This window comes from Dermacentor variabilis, chromosome 7 (assembly GCF_050947875.1).
Source record: "Dermacentor variabilis isolate Ectoservices chromosome 7, ASM5094787v1, whole genome shotgun sequence".
NCBI lineage: Eukaryota > Metazoa > Arthropoda > Arachnida > Ixodida > Ixodidae > Dermacentor > Dermacentor variabilis.
Genome location: NC_134574.1, coordinates 125,238,868 through 125,265,136, shown reverse-complemented (window position 1 = coordinate 125,265,136; position 26,269 = coordinate 125,238,868). Strand labels below are relative to the sequence as shown.

The 26,269-nt window shown below is 44.2% G+C and overlaps 1 protein-coding gene across 1 annotated transcript; it reads left to right on the top strand.

Annotated features, from left to right (window-relative positions):
• Positions 1–1,358: 1,358 nt before the first annotated feature.
• Positions 1,359–22,765, top strand: LOC142587113 (uncharacterized). Its single transcript, XM_075698002.1, has 5 exons — positions 1,359–1,458; positions 5,010–5,139; positions 13,931–14,083; positions 15,238–15,369; positions 22,054–22,765. Exons 2-5 carry the CDS (start codon positions 5,029–5,031, stop codon positions 22,204–22,206), a joined length of 549 nt encoding a protein of 182 aa, XP_075554117.1. The 5' UTR covers positions 1,359–1,458; positions 5,010–5,028; the 3' UTR covers positions 22,207–22,765.
• Positions 22,766–26,269: the final 3,504 nt, after the last annotated feature.

The window sequence follows — 26,269 nt, the reverse complement described above, 5'->3', positions numbered from 1 at the left end:
TCGAGGGAGAGAACAGGCTGGCTTTAGGAACGAATATTCTGAAATACCTTAGGTCCACGTGACTAAAGATGCAATTGAAAAATGTGTGGAGTGCAATCAACCTTTCTCAATGACTTTCATAGATTATTGAAGGGCGTTTGATTAAGTAGAGATTAGGACATTCATGAAGGCACTGCGTAATCCAGCAGTACGCCAGCTATGCATTATATCTCAAAGGATACTCCCGGATTCCACAGCTTCTTTTTTGCTCCATAGAAGAGGTGAGTTACGTTTCTGTAAAGAGCTCAGGCAAGGACACACAATCTCTGCATGCAGTGAATAGTAATTCACTGCATGCTCAGAAGTAATAGAGCTATTTGACTAGGAAGGCTTAGTACTGAGATTCCGCAGCGAATATCTCAAAATCTTGTTTGCAGATAGTGTTGCTCCGTTCATCAACAATGGCAATAAATTGGAAACAATGACTGAGGGCCTTAACCAAGAATGTGTAAGAGTAGGTTTGAATTATATTATGCATAAGAAAAGGTTATGCTTAATAGCCTGGTATAGGAACAACAATTTATTATCGCCAGTTTGCCCGTAGACTGTGCAGGTATACATTTATCATAGTCAATTAGGCATTGGGTCCCTGATTATTCGAAGAAAATTTAGTGGACAATAAAAATCGGTTGTATTGCATACGGCATGTATCACCAAACCATAATATGGAGCTTACCACTGTCGATAAAAAGAAAAGTGCACAATCACTGGATTCTGCCAATGCTAACATATGGTGCCACAACTACATGGCCAACAAAGAAGCTCGCAAGAAGTTAAAACCGCGCAAAGTGCGATGGAACGATAAATGTTAGGCGCAACATTAAGAGACAGGAAGAGAGAGGTGTGTATGAGAGAGCTAACGGTGGATAGCCAATATTATAGTTGCCATTATGAGAAAAAAAATGTAGCTGCGCATGCAAGTAATGCGTTGAGCAGATGACCAGCCGGCCATTAGAGTTACATAATGGGTACTAAGGGAAGGGAGTAACACTTGAGGACGGCAGAAAAGAGGGTGGATGATGAAATTAGGAAATTCGCAGGCGCAAGCTGGAGTCAGCTAGCGCAAGAAAGCGGTAATTCTAGATCACTGGGAAAGGCCATAGTCTTTCAGTGGGCATAAAGACTGTCAGGTGACGATGGTGATACATACGGCAATAATGTACTACGTAATCGCGTCCGTGTTCCAAGAAAAAGATTTGAGTGCACTTATTATTTTTCTACAATGGGTTGCAATAGGACATGGGCTTTTGGAGGTGCGCGCGTGCTTGACGTTATAGAAATCCCAACTAACACACAGGGTACTTTGCAGCTCATCGGGGAAGTGTTCCAAGGAAGCACGGAAGAGCATCATTGCGCCTTAGGAATTTTTAACGCTAGTGATGGACCCTCCCTGGTGAATGCAGCACAGTCAGCTACCACGTAAGTGCTGTACATTCCCTTTAGTAATCCAGTGTGAGCTTGTGTGAATACGTGTTTACCAAGCAAGAAAGAGCTTCAGAGCTAGACGGAGACAAAAATGATCAGCATGGATCAAACAAGAGATGGGTCTCGTTCGAGCCAGTGTTTCGATTAGTCGATTTCTCATTGACATTGGCCAATGCATCTCTGGAATGAGCTTTGTTGACCATCCGTGTCCACGTGGGCCGTAGTGATGGGACTAGAGGAGGGGAGGCTAGGAATAAGAGGAGGGGTGATGCCGGTTCTTTTGGAATGTTGTTTTCTTCCCTTATGGCTACCTTGTGTTCGTGGAGACAGCCCGACGACAGGGCCAGACACGAAGTTAACGACAGCACAAGCATCGTCTATCTAAGCAAGGTCTTATTTGGAATATGGGTCCACTTGATATATCATTTCGAGGAACTTGAACTGCAAGAGCAGAACCTTGCAAGGGCGAAAATGAAATCGTAAACCAACAAAATATAGAAATAGGATAAATGTCTTGTGGTTATCTATACATGGATGCACAAAAACAGGGGGGGGGGGGGGGTTAGTGAAGGTGAAGATCCAGACACAGCCGAAAGCGCTAGTTTAGGATGTGTGTCTTTACTGAACGAACTTCACACGTAAGCAACACTCATAGCGCGAGGATGGCAGCAAGCACAGGTGTCAGACGTCTAAATCAGACCTCACGCGTCAACTTCCTGCGCTGTTTATAGCGTAGAAAAGTGCAATCTCAAATATTCACCCATGCTCACTTTCATTCTAGAATGCACCGCTGCATTCCCGTGACCCGCTCGATCTCGTCAAACAAAGCCCTTTCACCACCAAAGTTTGCTGATATATTAAAAATACGTATATGCAATAGGTGCATGATACGCCGACAGGTCAATTACAGACGCTGACAACCACGCGTAAGATGATCACTGTAAAAGGCAAGACTCTGTATGCGTGACAGCACAGTCACAACTTGTTGAAAATCACCGGACTATGTCTTATCTAGACAATACAGCTCTGGATTCAGCATAGTAACATGTTCCCTTTTTTGCCAAAAGTATAAAGTCGGCTCGCAGGGGCCATCAGCAGAAATTTGTTAGACTACTCCTAAGCCTTAGGCTTTGTTAATCAACAGGCACACATTACTTCCATTAAAACCTAAAGAGTAATAAAATTGTTTCTAAAAAGAAAATTCTTGCTATTACCTGCGGGAAGGACGACATCATTATGATGAATGCCGTAGTGGTATACTCGGACCTATTTTAAGCACCTGGGCTTCAGTAACGTGCGCTAAGTACGCGCGCGTTCGTTCATTTCGCCCTCGTTGACGTGCGGCTGGCGTAGAAGGGAAGCAAGCCGCCGCTGTTGCTTAGCGACTACGGTGCCGCGCTGCTAAGCACGAGGTCGCGGGATCGAATTCCGGACGCGGCGGTCGCATTTCGATGGGGGTGTAATGCAAGAACGCTCGTGTCATATACGTTGGGGGTGCTTCAAAGATCTTCCGATGGTCAAAATTAAACCGAAGACTCCCACTATGGCGTCCCTCATTATCAAATTGTGTTTTTGGCGCGTAGAACCTAATTTCATTCTATGCGAATGTGAGAGACAAGCAACATCTTCTAGTTTAGCACCAGCGTAACAACGCAACAAAATATGTGGGGCGGGGATTTACCGGCGACCTTATACCTTTGGGTGACATGAAGCTTCAATTAGTTTCTAGATACGCGCCATCAAAGATAAAGTAAAATTGAGTCGTGTTGGACATAAGCAGAGCGTGCACTGCTAGGCAGCCCAGGTCAAATGTTATTGCGGCACCGTTGTGTAGTGTGGAATGATCCAAACGTGGAACACGGACGTGGCCGGATTTTTTTTTCTCCGCTTCTGCGAGCGATGGTTGGACGCTGGGGAGCGAACATCTATAACAGAATAGTCCAAAGGCTCTAGCTTTCATAGTATATCTTAAGGCACAAGCTCGGTCCTCCCAGAACTCAGCGGTAGCGCAAAAGCACCCACCGCAACGCTCTCCTGGTATCGCATCTTAATTGCTCATCACGTAGCTTTTCGCCAAACTGGGGAAACATTGTCAACGTGAGGATTGTTTCTTAGAAGACATGATCTGCTAACTCACCGGCCCCAGTTTGTGAATTGCGATAAGTGAGGTAAAGTAAATATAGTTAGAAATATGACTAAAAAGAATATTCGCAAATCAATCTACTGTGTATTTCGACTTTTACTATAGGTAACTTCCGCATATATCGAGCAAAGCCGCTCTAGGAGTAGAACGTTGCGGTATTTCTCGCAGGTAATTTTATGGAAAGAAATCTCCCGCTCTAAAATAAAGCAACATTAAATACACGTTGGTATGAACTCCGCGACAAAACTACACGCAAGGTAAGTAAGGGCACAGACAATCGCAGTTTTAGTCACTATATACGTGCCAGCTCGCCCAACTGTTAATGCTATGGGAGTACGATTTAGGGGTTTCAAAGGGCACTGAAGATAAAAACAATTTCAGCGCTCTTACTATATACCATTTCTACAATGCCAGAAGAAAAGCCAGCTTTACCACCAAAGGAGGCTTGATAGGCCAGAAAAAATAAAAGAAAGGTAGTGAATACGTTTTGAACGTCTCCCAGTGGCTCACTGACATTGACATCTTCTGCTGGGGCATAGTTAAATGCTTTATGGGTAAAAGGGACCTCACGGCATTTCGAAATGGCAAACGATCGACTACCCTGTCGAGCTTGAAATGCTATTATTGAGCCACAAATGCCGAAATCCACGAACGTATACTTTGAAATCTACCACGGGACACTTACCTAATTCCTCGCGAAATTCGAAAACAATTGTGCCTTCTTTCTTTCTTATTAGACTGACGAGTCTAAAATAATCAATAGACTGCACAAAAATAGCACTCTATCATTCTGGGTTGATTCGGTATTTCTCTAACTGTATTGATGTTCCTTTAGTACAAGTGCCAGTTTGATACTTCTAAAGTGTGCACTCAGTGCAAGCGTCTGCACGTCATTTGCGGGGAGTCCAGCCGAGTTCTCGCGGAAACCTGCCGAGTTAACCGGACGCACGCAAGCTTGATTAAATACACCCGACGCAATTTCTTTATATGTCCTAACTACGGTTACAGTAAAATGGTGTTCTTGGGTCCGAGTTAACGTAACACAGCAATTACGTGAGCGAGTCATTTACGCGGAAATCCGCAAGACTTGGAAAACTGAAAATCCATGCAGGTTGCTGCTAAAGAACGCCTCACCATTGTTGAAAAGCAATAAAACCAGCTTTGTCTCTATCCGTGAATTTAGCCTTGAACAAGCGCTGCTTTTCTAAGTACAGGGGTATCGAATTTGACTTCTGACTTCATTCTACTTTCTTTATAACGATGTTTTTTTTATATTGCCCAATTGGCACAATGGTTGGCGTTTGCTACGTGATTGGACAGCACCAAACAGTCGAAAGACGTACAGAATGCACTCGTAAATGCACGCAAGAAAAATACAGTTATAATTGTTCTTTTCCAACAGCGATTTCCCAGAAATCACGATGCTTATCATCCAAGTTCACAGCGAGAGGTCACCCTACCAAGACCAGCTCTTCACCATCGCGCCTAACCCCGACAATGCAGTCATCAGTAAGGGCGGCATGGTCACGCTGGTGAGTCTGCGTACGCTTTACAAAAACCAGCCAAAGTGTCGTCGCTGCTATTGCAGCGACGATACTTTTCTACTGGTCGCGGACAGGCACAGAAGCTGCCTCTAGGGGCGCCACTGCAGATGAGGAGGCCACGGTCGCTAGTATCGAGTGCTTGTTTGGGTGCTTGTTTGTTTGGGAGATGGATTTAGGGGAGGTTACAATAGAGCGACATTCGCCTTACTGCAACAGCTGTATTGTGCCAGCAGCCATGTCGCTGGGGCGAAGTTATAGGCATGCAAGTCATCTGACTTTGTTCTCACAATACAACGACATAGATGTCCCCCGCTCCGATGCGGCTGCCGTGCAAACATTGCGGCTGATTTTTCCCCGACCATTTTACCCATCTCATCCTTCCGCGGAACGACACTGCTGTATATAACAGATCTTCAGCAACGTTCTTCAAGCTCCTAAGAGCCATTCGAGCTCCTTTGCACATGGTAAAATGTGAGAGAAAAAGCGCAAGAACGAACCGGTCCGTGCCTGTATACCGCTCGCTCAGTTCCACCTCCGAACAGGTGACGTCACTCAGCGGTCATTGTTGGCTGCGTGTGAAGCTCTGCTATAGCGTGGTGGAGAATTTGTATAGCCAGTACAAAAGTATGAAATGGCTCTGGCTATAGCGTGGAATAATATGCACGCATAAGTGCGAGCAAAGGTTGGTGTTGAATTGCTGCAGGGCGTCTCGATTCGTTAACATCATCGACATCATCGTGTTCATTATCGCCACACTTAGATTTCCTACGAGATGAAGCCATCTCCTCGCAATGTCCTTTTTTATCTCCGTCATCTGCCACTTGACACAATTTTATACTTGTGAATTTATTTCCTCATTGGATCACAGTACCTAATTGTAGCTATCGCCCACTACACTTCCCTTTCCTTGGTACCTGTTCTAAATCTTTAACACACCGTTGGTTAACGGTCACATGCACTAGGTGCACTGCCCAATTTCGTTCCTTGTTTCCTCAGATTGTTCACTGGAATAGCATTTCCTGTCCCGGTCACATCTCTAATCCACGCCGCTGCTTTCAGGCCTCTTAAGTGTCCCTAAAACACTTTTACAATGAAGCTGAGAGTGAGAGCCTTTCGTGAAATTTTCATGTGTGTGAGCAAGAATTCTGGTCTCAAAATTGAAGATAAACCGCTTCATTCCACGCAAAGCAATATATGGCTCAACACTTGCATATGAATGTTGAGTAAATTAGTTAACAATAGGCGTCATTTTCATGGTCTCTAGATTCTCAGGTAGATAATACATGCTTATCAAACACTTACCGCTATCCCACGCGGGCGGCCTCACCTATGCTCACACCGCCGTCTCTTGGCCATCGCTCTAAGCTCATGCGCACCTCGCTTCCTTCCGATCTGCTGAGTCGGCGGCACCGCCATGCGCGTCGTATCTACTTGGCTCCGGTGGCCGGTCTCACCACGCGGGTACATGATCCAAACCACAAAGACAGGCTGTCGTTCTTCGTTTTCAATTTGGCGTGTCTTCTCTCGTTGCCATGGCGAGGCCGCGTATAGTGCGCGTTCCCGAGGAACAGCGTGCCTACGAAGAGCGACGACGACAACAAAAACAAGAATGTGATCGGCGGCGATTAGCGGCAAATACCACCTATGAAAAGCGTGCAAAAAACCCAAAGCGCATGTGGCAAGTCAGGCAAGACTCCCAACGCCCTGAGGCGGTGATTGCATCAGAAAGACGTGGGTAACCCGCGGATACATTGCGCAACTTCAAATGAGCGAACCCTAAATTCAAAAGGTACTTTCTGGACAGACAATTTGGGTGTGCGACATTACAGCCTTTAAGAACCACCGCAGGATAGTGTCACCGAATGGGCCTATGTGTGCGCCGTGCGGACAACGGACGGAGTCGTGGCATACTTTTTGTATATATATATCGCCGGGTGCACGCGAATGACACATCGAGAGATTCATGTCGTCGCACATTGCTTGCGTCAGCAAAGATAACACCTCTCCGATTATCGTCGTCGGCGACTATAACATCGATAACTCGAGGCCGGAAAAGAAGTGGCTTCCACAGTTTGCGTTCGAACGCTTTGGCTTGGACTGCCACAGAAGTTGTGCAACTCCAACCACACACCAATGGTCGTGCATAGTTCTCACTCTGGCAAAGAATATTTGTGAGGTTCTGCCAGAGCCGATCAATGTTTACCATAGCGACCACCAGGGCATCGTCACTACCTCCATGACCAAATGATGGGCACTGATTGAGAGCACCAAGTCCACATTCTTAGTCTCCCTACTAAAACGACCGATTCATACACAACCGTCAAGAGCAGATGTGTGTGCCATGTTCCTAGAGTGAGAAAAAGCATGTTCTCACTGCGGTCGATTTGCTAAGCAATGCACTGATGCTGTAACCTTGCAGGCAATAGAAATAAAAGCAGTGGCAGGGGCGCTACTAGAAATGCTTCCTAGGGTTAGCTTCCCTCGAGATATTTCGAGCTTTGGGAGCGGAATATTTAATTCAAAATTAATGGCAGAGACAAACTCCTTACTTTTCATCAATCAGATAACTACAAACTGATATCAACCTATAGACTTTGAATTCTAGGGAGGGTATCGCAGCTGTAAAGGGGCCGATTTCCTCTTGAAAGCATTGTTTTAGTGTCTGAGAATGTCGAGTGGAGTGAAATGAATTCTTCCCTCGAAACGCAAGGAGAGAGTGAAATGTTCTTTTCACTCCACACTTCTGAGGAGAGTAGAATACCCGTTTTACTGTTGGGGCAATAGAGAACAAAACGTAGCGCAAGTTACTGCTTCAACTGTAGGAGGCTGGCTCCGAACATAGCGATGTGTTACTCAGGCAAGCTGAGCAAGGAGAACAGCGTTTTGCTTGAAAGAGAACAGGCAGCCACATTGCAATGCGAAGCGTAGCCACCGATCTCTTTTTTCACTCGGAGTTGCCTCACCGCGTTCGCGCACGACATCGCGGAACAGCACAGCGCTTGAGAAAAGTGATCCGTACAGCGAGGTGCAAGGAAGGCCATCCAAGGAAGACCTTCTGTCAGCCGTCTCACGTCGCAGCGAAAGCAAGACAGCCTTTCGTCATTCGTTGGATATAACATAAAACCCTCCACGGTAAGTGAATTCTACCTTACGAGCACTTTCTGCGTCTACAAGGTCTTTCCTGAAAGTAATCGCTGTAAGGCGATTAAAAATCATTTATTGAATTTATTGCTACAAGCGTTTAAAAATCTTCGAAATACTCTCCTTTTTCGCCGATACATCGGCTCCAGCGAGGTTTCCAGCTCTAGATTACGTTGCGGTAGTCCTTCTCTAGAATCTAGAATGGCCTTCAATGCTGCGGTGCAAGCTACTTTGATCCCGACCACTGTCCTAAAATGCTTCCATTTTAGGGGTGGTTTAAAGCGTGGAAACTGAAAAAGTTGGGGGGAGCCAAGTCAGATCTTTACGGGGGCTAGGCGATCTTTAGCACCCCTGCTTTAACCAGGTAGTCGGTGACGATGAAGGCACTGAGCCGGCGCATTATCGTGACACAACTTCCAGTTGTCTGCGATGTCAGGCCGGATGCGTTGAACCCTGCGTTAAATGTCTCTTGAGGACTTCCATATAAAAATTTGGCGTTAAGAGTGATTCCAGGTTACACACACTCGTGATGAAGCAGTCCGCGGATCTAGAAAATAATGATGAGCATGATCTTGATCTTTGATTTGCTCATCCTGGCTTTCTTCTGTCGAGGAGACGAGTGCGTGTGCCACTCTGATGATTTACTTTTGGTCTTGAGGTCCCATTCAAATACCCATGTCTCGTCCGCTCTAATGATGATGTCCAAACATTTTCGATGACGTTTGCACATGTCGAGATTTCTTAGCACGTTTCAACGCAGCCTGACTATTGGTCGTCTTTGTGCACTTTTGGAACCATTTTTTCGCACACCTTCCGCATGCCGATATCATTTGTAACGATTGCATGAACTTGAGTTTTCGGAATGTTTAACACGTCGGTCATTAATAGAACACTTAAAATATAAAGGTCGATACTATCATGTCGGCCATTAAACGAGCAATAATTGAGTGTCAAAAATGATCTCCATTGCGCACCTCATACATGAATATGTGTTCATGCCTTTTAGTACGCTTAGATGCAGGCCGCCATGAAGCGATTTTTGTTATTCGTGAAATGTGGGTAAGCTTGCCATAACAAGCCTCGTTGCCCGTTCTTATAGGCACATCGAGTAATATCCATTGAACTAGAGTACCATATTTCCATCCGTACTGAGCATCATGTTTGCAGATACAATCCTCAAATTATGTCTTGAGCAGTGACACAAGAGATGGTGCGTGAGCACAATGCACACGTGTGGACTAATCAGACTTTTGACATCTGACAATGACCAATATTGTATTTATTAGTAGTAGTATTGTAAAATTGGTTATTTCTTTCTTCTTTGCATCTAAAAGTTGAAGTTAGCTTAGAAGTTGACCATTGCACTCATTTAGACGTTTCGCATGCATTTCAGTACAAAAATTAAGATCTGCGACTTTCTTATAGTGCAGTGACCTTATTTCTTGACAGTCCTGAAGATTTTTACACCTTGTCCTCGTGTTGACCTCTGCACACGATATTTTCAGGCCTCCGCTTTATGTACCGCAAGAAGGCTGCAGCAAGGATACAAGAATGTCAAAGAGCCAGCCCAGCACAACTCCCCGTGGTGCAGAGCAGCGCATTCCAAAGTATCAAAATACATTGCCACCATGCAATTTGGACGAGAAAACTCGAATATGAGAATATGGGCGCAAGGTTTGACTGATTGTCACCGAAACTTTCAACGTACAGTATGTCACACCAAGATGAAAATTAACTCGCGCTCTAGGAAGTCATCTTCACTTAATATTTTTTTGCGATGTATTTGATGGGAAAGTAAGATCAGCAATGCTCTCTGGAGACAAGCACATGGGAGCATATGTGACTGAAGAGTTAGAAATGTGTTCGAAAAAAAGCTGATTAGTTTTGTCAGAAGTGATTGCTTTTTGTCTTGTCTCTCTACCGACATATCCGTGCGATAAAAAAGAAATAATGGTATAATAACATTGCAGATTTTCTTAGTGACATATTACATATTTCCAGTGACCACGTTGCCTGTGTTCACCATAAAAAGCAAGAGCACATGCTTGGTTGCTTGCTGGCATAATTTAACAGTATGTAGATGCAAGGGTGCAAATGCCATATCACTATCATTCTATATTTTAAACGCTGACATCAAGACGACAGATTTTAATATCTTCGCCTTCATCTATTTTTACACCTAATTTTAGAAGTATGGCTTCCTCTTCGGTCCCAGAAAATGGAAGCAATGGGGGCAGAGTATCTCAGGTTTGAGAAGTAATTATTGTTTACGCGCATGCTCACGAAACCAGTTCATTAGAACTGCTGGCGGCTCCCGAAGCGGGAGCAAGGCCTTTAACTGCGTGGGCGCCGGTGCGTACCTTACATCTTAAGTAGAAGCCACAGAGTCGCTTTGAATTGAAAAATTAATTTAACAAGTAAAATCATGGTTTCTCCTGTGAAATAGTCATGCGTGCTTTTGGCAGGTATTAGAGATCTTGAGCAAGGTGACTCAAGTCTACTTGCGACCGAAGTATGATAGTGGAAGCAGGGATGTGTTCAATGCAAAGAACTGGGAGCATTTGCGTGGAACACTTGTTCACTTCGTCGATGTGACCATATAGTGTTATACAAGCGAAATCCCCTAGTTTAATGGCTTCTGCAGAGATAACATTTATAGAACAAAATAACATAAATAATTTTTAAACATAGTAAATATCTGGACTTAAGGTAGAGTGCACGGTGAGGCACTGTATTCGCCTTCCCAGACATACATGTACTTTTTTTAAGACGAAGACTCTTTGAAGCGCGATAATTCTTCTTACTTTAGCATAGCTTAATCACTTCAGTAGGAAAAGAGGTTTTGATTACAAGGAGTTGCTTCATTGTGCAATTATATGCATAGCCGCATGCAAAATCCATGTGCATGGAAGGGATATGTAAATTGGGATGGTGCCTTTCCCGATTTATGCTTTGCTTTTTTTATTTTTTGTGCACTGCCTTGCCTGTGCTTATGCTTATGTCGCCTTTGATGCACCATATTTATCACATCTGATTTTTGGTTCACATCTGAAGCCATGCTATAGTTTACTTACACTACATGTTCAACTAGTCTTAATCATTGATCACGTAATTCTGGAAGCTGCTGCTTAGAAGTATAGCGTTCATACCGTAATACAAGATGAACAGCTACAATAGTTGAGGAGAAATCTGATGCACAATATTTTTAATACCAATGCTCCTTGCAGTCTTATACTCATTTGCTACACACTAGATAATTTTGTAAATTTAATTTTACTTAGTTGTGAGAAAGTGTAACAGATCAATCCAACAGCACCAGGACACTACTTTCGTGAGGACGCCAACAGAATAGAAAATATGATACGCCTCTGGACTACTTTGAGACTGGGCGGGATATAGCCGCAGAACCACAAGAAGACATGCGTTGAAACGATGGAGTGCAGGCCATACATGAATAATTTGTGCAGGCCATACATGAATAATTTGATGTAAAACATTTATAACCAAACGTAGACCGGCGACCTCACATGAGAATAAACTACACATTTTTGAAATGCTCAGTACTTTCCGTCAGGAAGATCCATACGTTGCACAGGACGTTGTCAAATAAGCTGCTGTCTTAGAATGGGGCACCAAAACGTTTCCTGCGCAATTTATCTACGTTTCCGGCTATATTTTTACCAGCTCATCTGGTAACCTCCGCCACATACGTGCGTGCGTTTTGTGCTAGATATGCGCTCGCTGTTCACTAATTGAGCGCATATTTCTCCTCGATCTTAGTGGAAATATTTCTGAGTTTTATGTTTACCTTCCCACTGTATACTTTATTATTGAAAAGATAGAGCGAATTGCAAATAAAGGTTATTTCTACACTAATACGGATGAAACTTTAGATCATATACTGATGATTACAAGATGTGTTGTAAAGTTCATGGGCATTACTATAATATGGTTTTATGTAGCCTTATGTTCCTCAACTTATTATTCAGTTTGTCTTGTGATTGAGCAATAAACATTTTGACGTTTAACGAGAAAAAAAAATGTTTCATCTGAGTAACTCGGCGACTACAGATTACATCCGATTCACCAAGCATAAGTGAACGAGCTGCTTATGAAGAAATGAAATATTCCCCAAATGTAAATACTGCGAATCCGTTCTAACCAAACCATGGCTGTACATCGGAGGACTTTCACAATATTGGAAAGAATACTACCACTCTGTTCTAAAGGAGTGCAATTCCTCTGCTTGGAGGAGTGCAAGCACTCTGTATAGGGAGTAGGAACACTTGGTGTGGAGCAGTAGAACAACTTTGCCTGGGTGAGTGCTGTTACCCTTGTGGGGAAAGTATTAGCACTCCCTTGCGGTGGAGTTTTAGAACTCTGTCGGGGGAGTTATTCTACTCTTTCTCAAAGGGAGTCGATCTACTCTCGAAAAGGGAATGAAATATGGGACTAGAAGATACCTCATCAAAGGGAGTTTCCGGAACTCTCTTTGTTTTTAGAGTCTGTACAATGGCCTCGTACATCGTTTCAATGGGGTGCAGAAACCAATGTTCTGTGAAATATATGGCAATAGGAGCCAATGCACCCTGACAGATATATCTTACTCAACTCCTGTTCGCATATCCGGATGCTCCACATCAACTTAGGACTCTCTCCCTTCGAGTTGTTATATTGCCGCCATGTCCGACATTCTATCACTACGTTTAACGCATTTAACGAACAGGTTACGCACTTGACCGGATAACAAGGAACAAATATGAACATGTTGTCGATTTGCGGAATCGCCTAGCAGAAATGCCGCTGAAAAGAGCAGCGAAGACGCTTTGGCTTGGTGGGACGCCAACGTTCGAAATGCCACCTATTTGGGAGACCCGGTCGCACGACAACGTCCAATGTAACCTGGAAGCGACAGTCTTTCCGCTCTCGTCTCCCAGCAGATGCCTACCGGCCGTGTCTGCTGGGACAATTAATCGAGTGACGTCATCACGTCAGTTTCATAGAACGCCGTGGCCGTATGAACGTTGTGCAGGGACGCGTCGCATTGCGATTCTGTGCCTAACGACTTACGTACGAGTAGCTCGCTGTTCTTCTGTTTCAATATATGTTTTTGTGGTGTTTCTCTCCCCGTCTCTTCCTTGCTGACCTCGAAGGCCTCTGTGACTCTTACAATTTGGACTATTAGACGAACGTAATCTTAAGAACCACATATATTTGTCCTTTGAACTAATAAAAACAGAACCTCCACTAAAGAAAAAGAAACAGAAAGCAAATAAACGCTGCCAGTTGTGTGCACATATTGTATGGCATAAGCATCTATTTCAATAACTAAAATTTAATAATTCCATACGAGTCTTTGTCAGCGATTTCGCAGTTTAAGCATTGAAATTGCTATGACAAATCAGCACTGTAAATCGTTCGCTAATCCGCTTTGTTAATAATAATATATTGTATCAATTTGATGTAATGGAATTATGTCTTTTAGGCCTCCGAAGTATTCCTTCTAGAAAGCTCCAATTCGATGTGCGTTTTGTAAATTGCAGGATGGCCAAAGGAGTGCAAAATTATTAGTTCGCATGAGACCAATACTTCAATGAGTGCATCGCTCGGCGATTGTATCTTCACACTGTGCCTACAGGCGGATGTCGCGGGCCTTCTGAGTTCCCTGGAATCCTTCACCATGGGAGGTCATTATCTGATGCTCTCGTTGGGTCTGTTCGCACGCGGTTATTGGACCAAGAATGAAAGTGTTGGCGTCGCTATGAAAAGTGTCGTCTTGGACTACGCTTCGGTGAGTGCAACATCCTGATACTTATACCAGCTATATGTACTTATTCTATTGTCATATACCATCTGTATATGCATCACAGAGAAATAAGGACCAGTTTGCAACGATTTTTCGTTAATGTGGAGGATAGAAACTCAAGAAGGGAAAGGAAAAGTTTGCAATCACTACAGCACTTGACGATATGGTTCGTCTTCAAACTTTTCTCATTTCCATCATTGCGATGCAGGCTTACTCGTGAAAAAGTGAGAGCATTTCACTTAGGCACTCCGGAGCCCTTATGTGCATAGCATAAAAAAAGGATTGAAAGACGGAGACAACATAAATGCAACAGGGGTCGAAGAGGATCAAGCAACTAAAATTCATGCATGCATCTTTCCTTTTCAGTACACCATTGATACCATTGGTACAAAAGAAACAACTTTACAATAACGTAGAGAATATTTAGCAAGAAGTACGTAGGAGTGACAAGTAAAATCAATGGCATAATAAATGTTCTCGTACATTAAACGTGGTGTATTTTCAGCCCAAGTATTCTTGGAATTTCAAGCGGTAACATCACGCAGCAATATCACGCAGTAACAGCCGCCAGTGTTGACGCGACAAAACAGACGCATCAAAATTCGCTTTTGTGTGCCGAGAGAATGTGTGGCAGGGAAGTAAGTTCCTTTATTCATGTTGCCCCTCCAGCGCGCGACCACTTCGGCTGCATACTGTGCCGGCCCTTAGCAGCGCTACTCGTCCTATGTAGCGGCAAAAGTGGATGCTGTAGAAAGCTGCTGTGTTTAAACACGACCTCCGAGATCTGGCGGTGCTTACGAGCACGCCGCCTGATCTCGTATACTGCAAGCAGCAGAGAGCGGTCACGGGACTCTGAAAACCTCATGGCTCCCATGCGGCGTCAATTTTTCTCATATGCGCCCCGGCGATAGGCTCCTACTGTTTATTGTGGGAGTAAATAGAATAGCGGGCCGAATTTGACCGTGAAGCGCAAGCATCGACACTGGGGGCCGTATTATGCAATGCAACACGTCCGGTGGTGGCAACAAACTGCTTCAGAGCAAATGACATGATCTATGCCGTCGCATTGCTCACTCTTCCATTACTCGAAGGTCGCCTGTATTTCAGTCGATATAATTTTGTCTTGCTTGCATTTTCAGGTATGCACGTGCGGACCTAAAGAGTGTTCACGACGCGCGACTGGCGACTTTGGCAAAGTGGATGCGACAGTACTAGTCTTTACCCCAAACACGCTGGCATTTTTTGACGACGCCATGCAGATAAAGAAAAAGGTGAATGCCCTTGTACCAACGTAGTCGTCTAATGACGCTCGGTACTGTACCAATGACCGAATATCCCTCAAGCTTAAAAGGGTCCTCAATAAGTTTTTATCGAAGTCAAGAAAGGCACTTCCCGTTGAAACTTACTTTTTCAGAAATTCCAGTAAGAATTCGCGCGACTTTTCTGGTGATGGAACACGCAACAGCATGCTCAAGGCCAGAACCGGCACAGTCCTCAAGTAACCGCGGCGTGTCAAGAAATGATTGTAATGACAAGAGTTTCGACGTTAGCTTTTAACGTCGTGTTCCACATTACGGCTTCAGTCCTGTCTAGCTAGGGATAATGCTCCTCAGGGTGTCTCAACGAAAAGCTTTTCGTTCTGGTTTCACTTTCGTTGCACTGAAACTGAATGTACCGTTCCGGTTCTACTCATGAACGAAAAAAAAACATATCCCTAATGATTCATAACGGTTTTGGTTCGCATGCAAAAATTTTCGAAGCAAGGATGCTCAATGTTGCATATAGGGCGATTTATATAGTTTCCCCCCCTTCTTTTTTAGCCAAATTCGAGGTCTAAATGCGTAGTCGGCATATCCATTCTCAGCAGTTGACCTTTCTTGTACCCGCTCGTCCTTATCGGCCGGCAGCTTTGCGGCGCGGCACTGCTGCCAGTTGTTGAAGATCGTGGTTGTGCTTCACACGTCAGCGGCGTACGAGCAACAATGTTTGATTAATTTTTTTTTTGGAGGAAGGAAGGAACGCCCATCGAAATCCGCAGGCGAATACAGCCCATATATGGGGAAAGGTGTCTGACTGTCGGAAGCGTGAGGTGGTGGTGTTGTGAGTTCGCAAAAACCCGTGAAGACTTGCATGACGATGAGCCTTCGAGGAGGCCGCGCGCATCGCTGACTGACGACAGGGGCACCTCAAATTTACGGCCGCCATGGGACAAATGTCAGAAGAGGTGCGCGGACTATATGGAAAAATTGTGTAAAGTGCGTAAACTAACAGGCATACTTGGAGTTACCTTCATGCACCTTGTATTGGCTACTAAAGAACAGGGGCAGATGTTTTATGGCTCACACTCGTAGCTTTCTCAATAAGTGAATTAAGAATTCTGATATCATGATCAGTGCCTTGAGTCACGGCACTGAGCATCCCCTCAGAAGCTGCACGTCATCGAGTGTACTTGCGAAAATGCAAAGTCGCTGTATCGATAAAAAGTACTTTTACGAGCGTAAACAAACCATAAAGCTTCCGTAACAAAGCGTTGCACACGAAGAAAACGAAACCGTAAGCTCTTCAGCGCGCAAGCATGGGGTTTCGTTGCGATGCCAATCTCGTAGTGCACCGAGCGGGTCAGCTGAATAGAGCGCTCGACCTGCTCTTGCTCGCACAATCCCTCCCTAAGATACGCGCTATTGCTAACTTTGATTAACCTTGGCTTTTTCCGATTGCCGACTTTCTCCGTGAACCGGAAACCGATAAAAATATTTCTGTCTCGCTCCGGAACAAAATGGTACATGACGTTTCTCTTACGTTTTTGTTCCGGTCAAGAGAATCGTTTTGTTTCTTCTTTTTTTTCGTTCCGTTCCGAGACACTGGTGTTCATCACAGTAATCTAATAAAGGGGTCCTGGACCATTCTTTATCGAAGTTGAGAATTACGTTTTACGGTAAAAGATACGATTTAAGATGTATTTTTGCAGCAGCAAAGTACTTCATTGCATTCGGCAAAAGCGGAGTTGTAGGCAATCAAAGATCTTCTTTGATTCCCTTGCGGTGCTCCCGCTCTTTCTCAAATGACTTCGACTGGGAAGGCTAGGGCGAAGCGTGGTGGTCCCCACAACGCCACGCGTACTGAATGTCCCCATGGCGTGCAGTTTCAAATTTGATTTTCGATTTTCGCACAGACGCCACTACTTCCCATGTTGGCGCCTGCGACGCGCCAAGCTCAGAGGCTATACCTCAGCTTGCGGTTGAGTTCAGCTTGAGTCGTCCCTTTGCTGTGCTGCTGGGTACGAAATAGCTACCCGCGACGGTTCTCGCGCCGAGTGACATGAGTAGCAGATTTCGTTTCCCACTTATCTGTAATATGATCAATAAGCTAAATCAATAGCATAAACCAATAACATAAGTTATTAACATAATTTCCCATGGTCGAACAAATTTCATCTTCGTGTTCGCTCGTGCGAGTATGCCGCCATCGCGTACAGTCACGAGAAATAGTTCGGAGGAAACGGTATCCGCAAAAAATTAAAGATCTTCTAAAACAGCTCCGTGGCCTGGATTTTTTTAAATAGATTGTATTAGTGAAACACGTGCCCGTAGGCGGGCGCTCTAGAGTTCAGCCCGAATGCCCAGGTGGCAAAAAAATAAAACAAAATACACACACTAAAATCGCGGCACCTTTGGACCCCAAACATTTGCTCGCGACTTTACATCGGCTTAGCAATGAATGCCGCACTACGGAGTCGCGTCGAAAGAACTCCCAACGTAAGGAACCTCGGCCATGATGGCAACACCCACATGGTGTGCCATCTGAGATGCAGACGGCCTTTTCATCAATGCTGGCGCTCGGGCCTCGAGTCACGTCGCCCGTAGATATCAATCAGAACACGCCGTTGTCCTCAACCAGCCGCACCGAGTCAGCTAGTGCACTCATCGCGACCCCACGCGGCAGCCGTGGTACTTATGCTAGGCTGCAGACGCAACTACATGCAACTGTTATAGCTAACTCTGTGCACGACAGCGCTCAACAGCGGGCTCCTGTGCTCCAGCCTGGCCGAATCATGTTGTGCGGACCAGCTTTGTCCTGCGCCAGCTGAACCAAAGGTGAATAGTGGCGTCCAATTTTTCGCAACTTCCGCAACAGCCCGACAAGAAGCGAAGTCTGCCAAGACGTCTAGCCAGGAGTGGCCAGGAGTGAGAGCGCGCTGGCAAGCCCACGTCTGGTCTGACACCATGTTTCGCGTGGTTCGAGACTAGTTGAGGTTTCATACCCAACAGAAATTAACGTGACGTGATGGCTACGTCACTGATAAGTATTGCGGCCGAAGTTTCATTCACACGCAGTCGGGCGCGACCGATGTTTAGTAGATGATAGTCACCGATAGTACGGGAGTCGAACTTTCGGAAGTACGCAATTCCCACCGAAATTCGAAACTGATTCCTTTTCTCTTACGCCTCTTTTTTAAACTGCGTCAAGAAATGTACGCAATAAAATTGCAAAGAAGTGCACTGATCCAAGCGCCCTTCGTGAGTGATGTCATCCATTGGCCAATAGCAGCCACCAAAGGGAATCTTTGCATTGCCTGTGATTCTATTGAACATTGTATTGCCTGTGAGCCTAGAGTAACAAGCGGTAGCCCGAAAAAAGGGAAGAGAAGGCTTATGTTGAAAAGACAGCGATCCGGAAAAAGTTAGCTGCGGGCTCCGCTTGCTAGCTCCGTGGGCCGAGCACGACAACCAAATTTGGTTGAGATGTTCGGTGCCGCGAACGCTATCGGCCGCCTTTATTTTTTAGCCAAGGCCGAAAGGAGCTTTAGGACCCCTCTGAGGCGCTTTAGGGCAAGGACACCTATTTAAATGCGTTGTCACGGAAAAATAGTGCTTTTCGGCATCCACTGAACCGAGTTCTACGATGTTCGCTGAATTTAAAGGAATATTTTCAATATAACAGCAGCAGGAACCAGATCTTTAACCTCGCCCAGCAGTTGCCATTTAACCACAGATAAAGATAACAAAATTTGAGAAAACCGGAACGCCATGTTTGAAACCGTCGCACCAAGCAATAAAGAAATCTGAATTATGAATTTTGTAAGGTGCAGTCATTGAGACATTTAAAGCGGAGAAAACAGATATATTAGACTTTGCTTTCAAGTATTCCAATTATTTCATAGCAGGATATATTGAAAAACTTTGTGTAAGCGTCGTGTATCAATTTCCACTAATCTGTGAACAAACTAATATACCATAATATGTTCGCTTAAGAATATCTAACAGATTCAGTTATATAACTGAGGTTGCTGGTTTGGTAGTATTGCGCATTTGTAAATTTTTAATAAAGTTACCTAGTTGCACCAGTTTTTTACAAATGGTGCAGAACTAAATCAAAATTTTTGTTCATAGACTCGGTAGGATACATTATCTTTAATTTAGCAGCTCTTGTTTGGTGTGGTATTTCTGCGTTTCACATGTACTTACTTAGCAAATTGTAGTTGGTCGTGACATTAGCTTTAAATCCCCAGCTTTTAAGGCTTGAGGTATTAAGCTTAAGTCCTAAGGATGATAAACTTAGAGCCTCAGTAACTAAAAAACTATACGTCAATATTTCGCATTTTTTATTCCTTTCATCGTTTTGGTAAAATGGAAAACCTTATCGACTGCAATGCCCCTCAGCAAACACAGACGTGGCAGAAGCTGTTGCTGTGATTCCTGAATAAAAGGAGCTGCTATACTACAAAGCCTTATTACGCATTACCGCTTCACACTCATCTATATATAGGAACCTTTTCTCAACAATTATATTAACAATACTAACTTGATATTGAGGAAAGGCGCATATTGCTGTGTGTCATAGACATCACAGGTCCTTTTCTAACATTTCTAGGCTCGATTTTCTAGCCTTATGTCAACACGTCACGACAATGTAAGATTAGATTTCAGGCATATCGTAGTTAACTCGTCATATCCTGCCCACTCGGAGAAAAAAAACATACAGTCTGCGGAACTTTCACACAAACGTAGCTCTCACGTCTTAAATCTTGCGCGGCCGCTTGAGGGTATCGAACCGGTGACCCTCGTGCTCAGAAGCAAAAATATTCAAGCAGCCGAATCATCCTGGTGCCTTGTAGTGAAATTCGCAACGCTGCTTCCACCCCTCAGAGTTGTGGATCGCGCCGTGCCCAAGCCACAAGTGTGACACTTCAGGACGATATGTGAATGTTTATGGCTAATCAAAGCGTAAGTGTTGAGAGTTTAGATTAAGAATGATAAAGTAGCTGAACAAGCTTTAAGAAGACGAAAACCATGCAGAATCTCTGCTTCCTTCTTCGCCTGTTTACGCGCTGCTGTTCTGCTCCTGAAGCCCTGTAACATAAATCTATTTCAATTCGCTTAAATTGTTGAGGTTCAATTTACGTGCCCGCCGATGCGAGCATCGTGCGGTGACCCGCAGTGTTGTTTGAAGAGTCCAATCAAAAACTCTCCTTGTTATAGGAGATAATTATTTTTTGCATTCACAGCTATTCGAATTTCCTGCTTTGACTGGTTTTGCTCAAATATTTGCCTGACAACAGGAGAGAAGTGCACAGAATTGAAGAGCGTTTCTGTGCGTCAAACTAGCGTAGTGAAAGCAGATAACCGAATGAGGCGGTGTGCTGCCGGCGGCATCGATTGGTCCGCTTCCCCTTGTTTTGCTTGCGGTGTCGGGTCGGAAATAGCGGCGGCATGGAACAAGAGGTGATAAATGCCACTAAAACAGATCCTCAGTAAGGATGTGTTGGCAGAGCAATGTCGCATATGTGGCCGAAGGGCCTCGATAACCACCATACTGGTACAAAAGAAATGTTCCGCGCAAAGAAATCTACTTTCCACGGCAGATTCGAGCAGCCAGTGGCAGATGAATTGGCGGGCAACCTTGTTCTATTTCTTTTGGAACTGGGCAGTCTCCAGCTATTACGAAAGCAATTCAGTTTCATACTGCATGATGATTCATCTTTAAATGCGTGCGCGTCAGCTTGAAGGGTGAGGGTTCCCAGTTATGTAATGGCCAAAAAAACGGACAATCCCAAATAATTAGTTATCTTTCCTTCATCCAAATTATGTGTGGTTACTGGGTCGAAATCATATCAAGTGGGGAGCATTCCTGGTTTTCGAAATGCCGTTTGACAGACAAGTGATGTGGGTGCGGCCCGAAAAATGCGTCAGCAATCGTAGAAAGCACATTTGTGAAATGGAACGGAATTAGTTTAGAATACCTAACGCCCTTTGTGTACAACCAACCAGCACGAGCATGTATGTCAGTTAACTGGCACATGAAAAACGTCGATTTCGTTCGTCTATTTCGAGCCCCAATAGCGCGCTCCTCGAGCGCGTTACATTTCACTGGATGAATTTGAGCGTTCGGAATGCATTCTGCTGGTTCTATCCGAGCACCCAATATTTGTCTCAGAACGTTCAGAGGCACTAGCTTTCTCCTTAGGCAGGAGACTGCTACCCAAATCAAGTTCAGGTCTATAATGTGAAAAGTCGCGCGAAAAGCCACTGACAGACTACTACCATATTTGTCATCCCTTCTGCGCTGCTTTACTCATGATGGATGCAAACCTACTAGCCCATCTCTGAGACCTGACACAATTTCGGGTCACGTGGTTACTCCAACTTCAGTTCCTCTCATGTTACCTACCACGGCAAGTGCCCCATTAGATCATCTGGCATATTTGTTGAAATCTGGAAAGTGCCAACGCGTTTCTTCTTCTGGTCTCATATATTGCAATGATAAGCTGCTTAAGCTTGTACCTTTTTCATGCCTTCTCTGGCACTAGCCTAGACCACGCTCCGAACCGTTGCGATCAGAGTAGGAGCGCGTTAGGTGCCGGCCGTGTGCACAGCTAGTATTGATTATTCAGCGAGAATTCGTCAAATAGGCATATTTCTCTCCCAATAATTTCAACCACGTGCCCTTCCATGCAGGCTCAGTCAAGACTTGACATACTGCCCAAGAACTACTCCGGCATTGCAGCGTACAACGTTGAGATGGATGACTTCGACGGCACATGCGGCGTCCAAAGGTTCGCACGACTCAAAGCTATCAGAGACCGAATCGAGGCTTCCAAAACAACGTAGTGAAGTGGTCCTGGAGGCCATTCACGACACTCTTGTTCACGTGCCGCAGCTGGACAGCAATGCATGCGAGGAGCACAAGCGAAAAAATGTGTAGGGTGAAGGGTTCCGGTCTGTGGGGCTAAGGGTTGAGTAATTTAGCCTGGAGGCATTAGTGGCTGTTGTGTGGCGTCAAAAAAAACTGTGGTGAAGGTAAGCTCAAGGACAACTGCTTGAGTGAGGGAGCGCGACCAAAAAATACACTTCCATGCTTCGTTTTTTTTTGTTTTGCTCTTTTTCTTATAAGAGTGCTCTTTTTCCCTATTGTCCCATTCACATCGACTTTATCTGCAATGTGCAAAGCCGTTGTCCTATGCGTGTTGCTTAAAATAGGCATATTTGAATATTAAACTGTCCCACGGTGGTGGCCGTCCAAGCATTATTAGTCTTGTTTCACTCCAGCCATATGCTGACCATTCTTTCAAATACCTTTCTCTTACGTAAGCGAATAGGTGTGTCGCAAAATTAAAAAAAAATGAATCGGGCAACGGCATTCTGTATATTTGAGCACCTTGATGTTTAATGTGACATATTAAATATGGGAGTCCATGTTATACTCAGTCAGCCTCAACAGGAACAGTGTTCCTTTTACTGGCATCTATTAGAAAGTTTCAGCACAGCCATGTCTGCTGGTATACCCCCTAATTAAATGGGAATCCCTTCACGAGCCCCACTTTCTTCCGTGTGCTTGGCAGGCCAAAATTTCGTGAGAAGAAATAAAATCAGGCGTGCTGCCATGGCAACAGTTTATTGATGCTCGAGCGGGAAACGCCATCCCGGTTGTCGTCTGCTATGCACTGGACGAGCACACGACTTTCTCTCCAGGCGCCAATGGAACGCAACATCGCTTGCATTTTTATTTGCACATTGTTTTCCTCTTTCAGTTCTTGTTTTCAACACACCCTTTGGCTTCTAATTTTCTTGCTCTAGCAACATGTGTGCAAGGCTTCTGTGTGAAAAATTGTCTTTTTCTGTTCAAGATGCGCGATCCAGGGGCCCTGTTCTCGAAACGCATGGTGGCAGAACGGCCGCCATTATTCGCCTTCTTGAAAGTGGATGAAAAAACAACTGCGAAATGCGAAGGTTGTGGGTTCGGTTCCCACCTGCGGCAAGTTGTTTTTTTCATCCACCTTAATTTCCATTAATTTATCGTTTCCTTATTTCATTTATTAAGCACAAGTTCCCCTATGCTGTCCTTGGTGCCAGTGTTTGTTGGCTTCTTATGATATGACTAATAAAAATCGGGCCCCTCGGTTAACCCCCTTTCTTCTTGTTGTTACATAACGAGGGTCTCGAATCCGGCCACATTGATGCCTTCAGGTAGCATATGTGGGTTTATTGACCAGTTGCCTTCACCCTAAAAGATCACGTTCTCGTGACGCCTGCGGCAAAAAAGACGTTCCACGTCCGCCGCCAAGGTCTCTGAGTAGTGGCCCTGGCTAACACTCCCAGGGTTCTACTAGGACACATAAATACCCAAGAAAGTGGATGGGAAAACTGCGCCGCGGTAGCTCAATTGGTAGAGCATCGCACGCGAAATACGAAGGTTGTGGGTTCGGTTCCCACTTGTGGCAGGTTGTTTTTTCATCCACTTTAATTTCCGTTAATTTATCGTTTCCTTATTTCGTTTATTAAGCACAAGTTCCCCTATGTTGCCATTGGTGTCAGTGTTTGTTGGCTTCTTATGATATGACTAACAAAAATCGGGCCCCTCGGTTAACCCCCTTTGTTCTCGTTATATATATATATATATATATATATATATATATATATATATATATATATATACCGAAGTGTAAAGCATTTGCAGGCCACCAGAACCACATATTTTTATATAAACAATATTGCCAAAAAAAGCCGCCATAGTCGGGACAGCGATCTAGCAACTCCATCTCAAGACGTCACGCACGCTGTATGCAAATGAGTCTGTGCAGCTTAGTTACCGAATAGCCATCTATATGTCTCATTCAAAACGTGTCGCGTTGATTGCGCTGCTGCCTCTGTAGCGGATGCCCGCTATCTACTTCGGATGTGGCCTGGGACAAGGCCAATGCGCGGAAGTGTTTTTAAAGGCGTGAATTTTAACAGTGGTCACGTTTAAGACTACGAAAGATGAAGTATGCCCAATAGATGTTATAAGTCACTGTAGCAGTATATCGTTGAAACAAACCTGCATCATCGACTTTGACTGCATTATGACGTTATGCCGTGTGGCAACGCAAGTGACAAAAATAAAAACATTAATGCCGCAGTGCAGCTAAACAAGAATTCTACATTTCCTTTCACCTGATGCTACACAATACTTTTGCTGAGAATAAATGCTGGTTATATTTTGCTCTGAAGAAGTTAAAATCTCACAAGTGGAAAGAGAAGTTGTACCACGATGCATCTTGTTTCTCAATCGCCAAGCGTACTTTACACTTCCTGCTTGCTGGCTAAATCCCGTTGCTATTTTTATGCGCAATTGTTAAGGTGAATTATGTTCATTCATTTGGGTATGATTAGGCGTTTTTGTGCAATGTCTTCTTAGCAGTAATAAAATAAAACTTTCTCAGTGTAAGCATAAAATTATTCTATTATCTAAAAAAAAGTAGAAATACTCGTTTTTAACAAGCTGTGCTGCATGGAACATTTTATTGCACTTGTCAACATACCCTGTAATGTTAACCCGGAGCTTCCTCCATTAGGATCTCGTGCTCTTACATCTCGTGGCCTTCGTGTGGCTTTGCGATGCTAAACCCCACAATTCACGTCCAAACATTCAGTTTATTTTTAGATTATCGCTGAATTTTATTCTTAATGTGCATGTATTGGTTTGTGCAGTGGTGAATCTCTCTTGGGTCTCAATATTTATTAATAACACAAAAAACTAACAAAAAAATAATTGCATGTACTTCCTTTTGGTTTTCTATACAGAAGAAATCTTGCCTGACATGGTACGGAGGCTTAGAAATAGTCAGTTAAGTCAGTTTTGCTTTTTTGTACACGTTTAACCTAAAAGAAAGGAGCAAGACATTATGATTGCGCTCTTCTGATCGAACTTCTCCAGATCACTCATTGCTAGAACGACGCGATTCCTCCACCGCCGGCTGCATAAAACGCTGGACGTTTTTTCAGCCTCTTTGAGAAACATTGAGGCTTTGTGAAGGTTTGTACTGAGCACTTTGACATCGGGTCTGCTTGCGGCATCCTCCGTTTTCTTGTTCAGCTCCTGCATCTATTATAGACCTGCGGTAATTGATTTGAACGGCCCCGTCGTATTTCCCACGGAATCGCAAGGCAAAAATTTTGATTTTGCAGTCGTGCAGCTGCATTCCGAGTGGTGAATACATTACGGACATTTTCCAACACGATTGCCTCGAATTAGTTCACAAACATCCTTTCAGAATCCGCCAACTGTTTGTAGCTTAAGTTCTTTACGGTTCAGCTTACATTTTTTTTCTTTTCAGAGCAGTATACTGTCTGACTATAGACAATGATATTTTGGTCGTCTAACTTCTGACGAGTAAAGAAATCGCGATACTTTCAGTCACGCCTGAGCCCAAATTTTATAGTTCCGGACTTAATTTCCGAAATGAGTAAAGCTCGATATTTTAAAGAATTTTAGTTTGTAATGTGATGTAAACCATATTGTCGCGCTGGTTAGACCGTAAATTAGGTTAGTTTCTGGAAAATTACAACGTCGCGATAGCAGATAATACTCAAGGAGGTTAAACTTAGGAACACACAAGTTCTTCCGGCTTCTGGATGGGCAATGTTTAGGCAAATTCGTGTACAGCTCATCATTGCTACGCTGTACGGAAAGGCATACTATGTGAGGTGGTAGGCGCCAGTGTCAGATTTCCTTCTACAATTCTCAGCAATAGTAGTCTATGACGAACGATAGTCCCCGAGACTACCAATGCGCAACTATCGCTTAGCAGAATTGTCTGGATCGCTCCGTGAGTGCTCTTTTATTAAGTTGTTTGACTGTCTGACCTGTGCAAATTGACTTTGATAATGACGGACAAACCACCGACTACAATTA

Coding starts and splice junctions, on each gene's coding strand:
- LOC142587113 (XM_075698002.1), top strand. CDS start 5,029: ATGCTTATCATCCAAGTTCACAGCGAGAGGTCACCCTACCAAGACCAG. Junction 5,140..13,930: donor AGGGCGGCATGGTCACGCTG/GTGAGTCTGCGT, acceptor CTGTGCCTACAG/GCGGATGTCGCGGGCCTTCT. Junction 14,084..15,237: donor TCGTCTTGGACTACGCTTCG/GTGAGTGCAACA, acceptor TTGCATTTTCAG/GTATGCACGTGCGGACCTAA.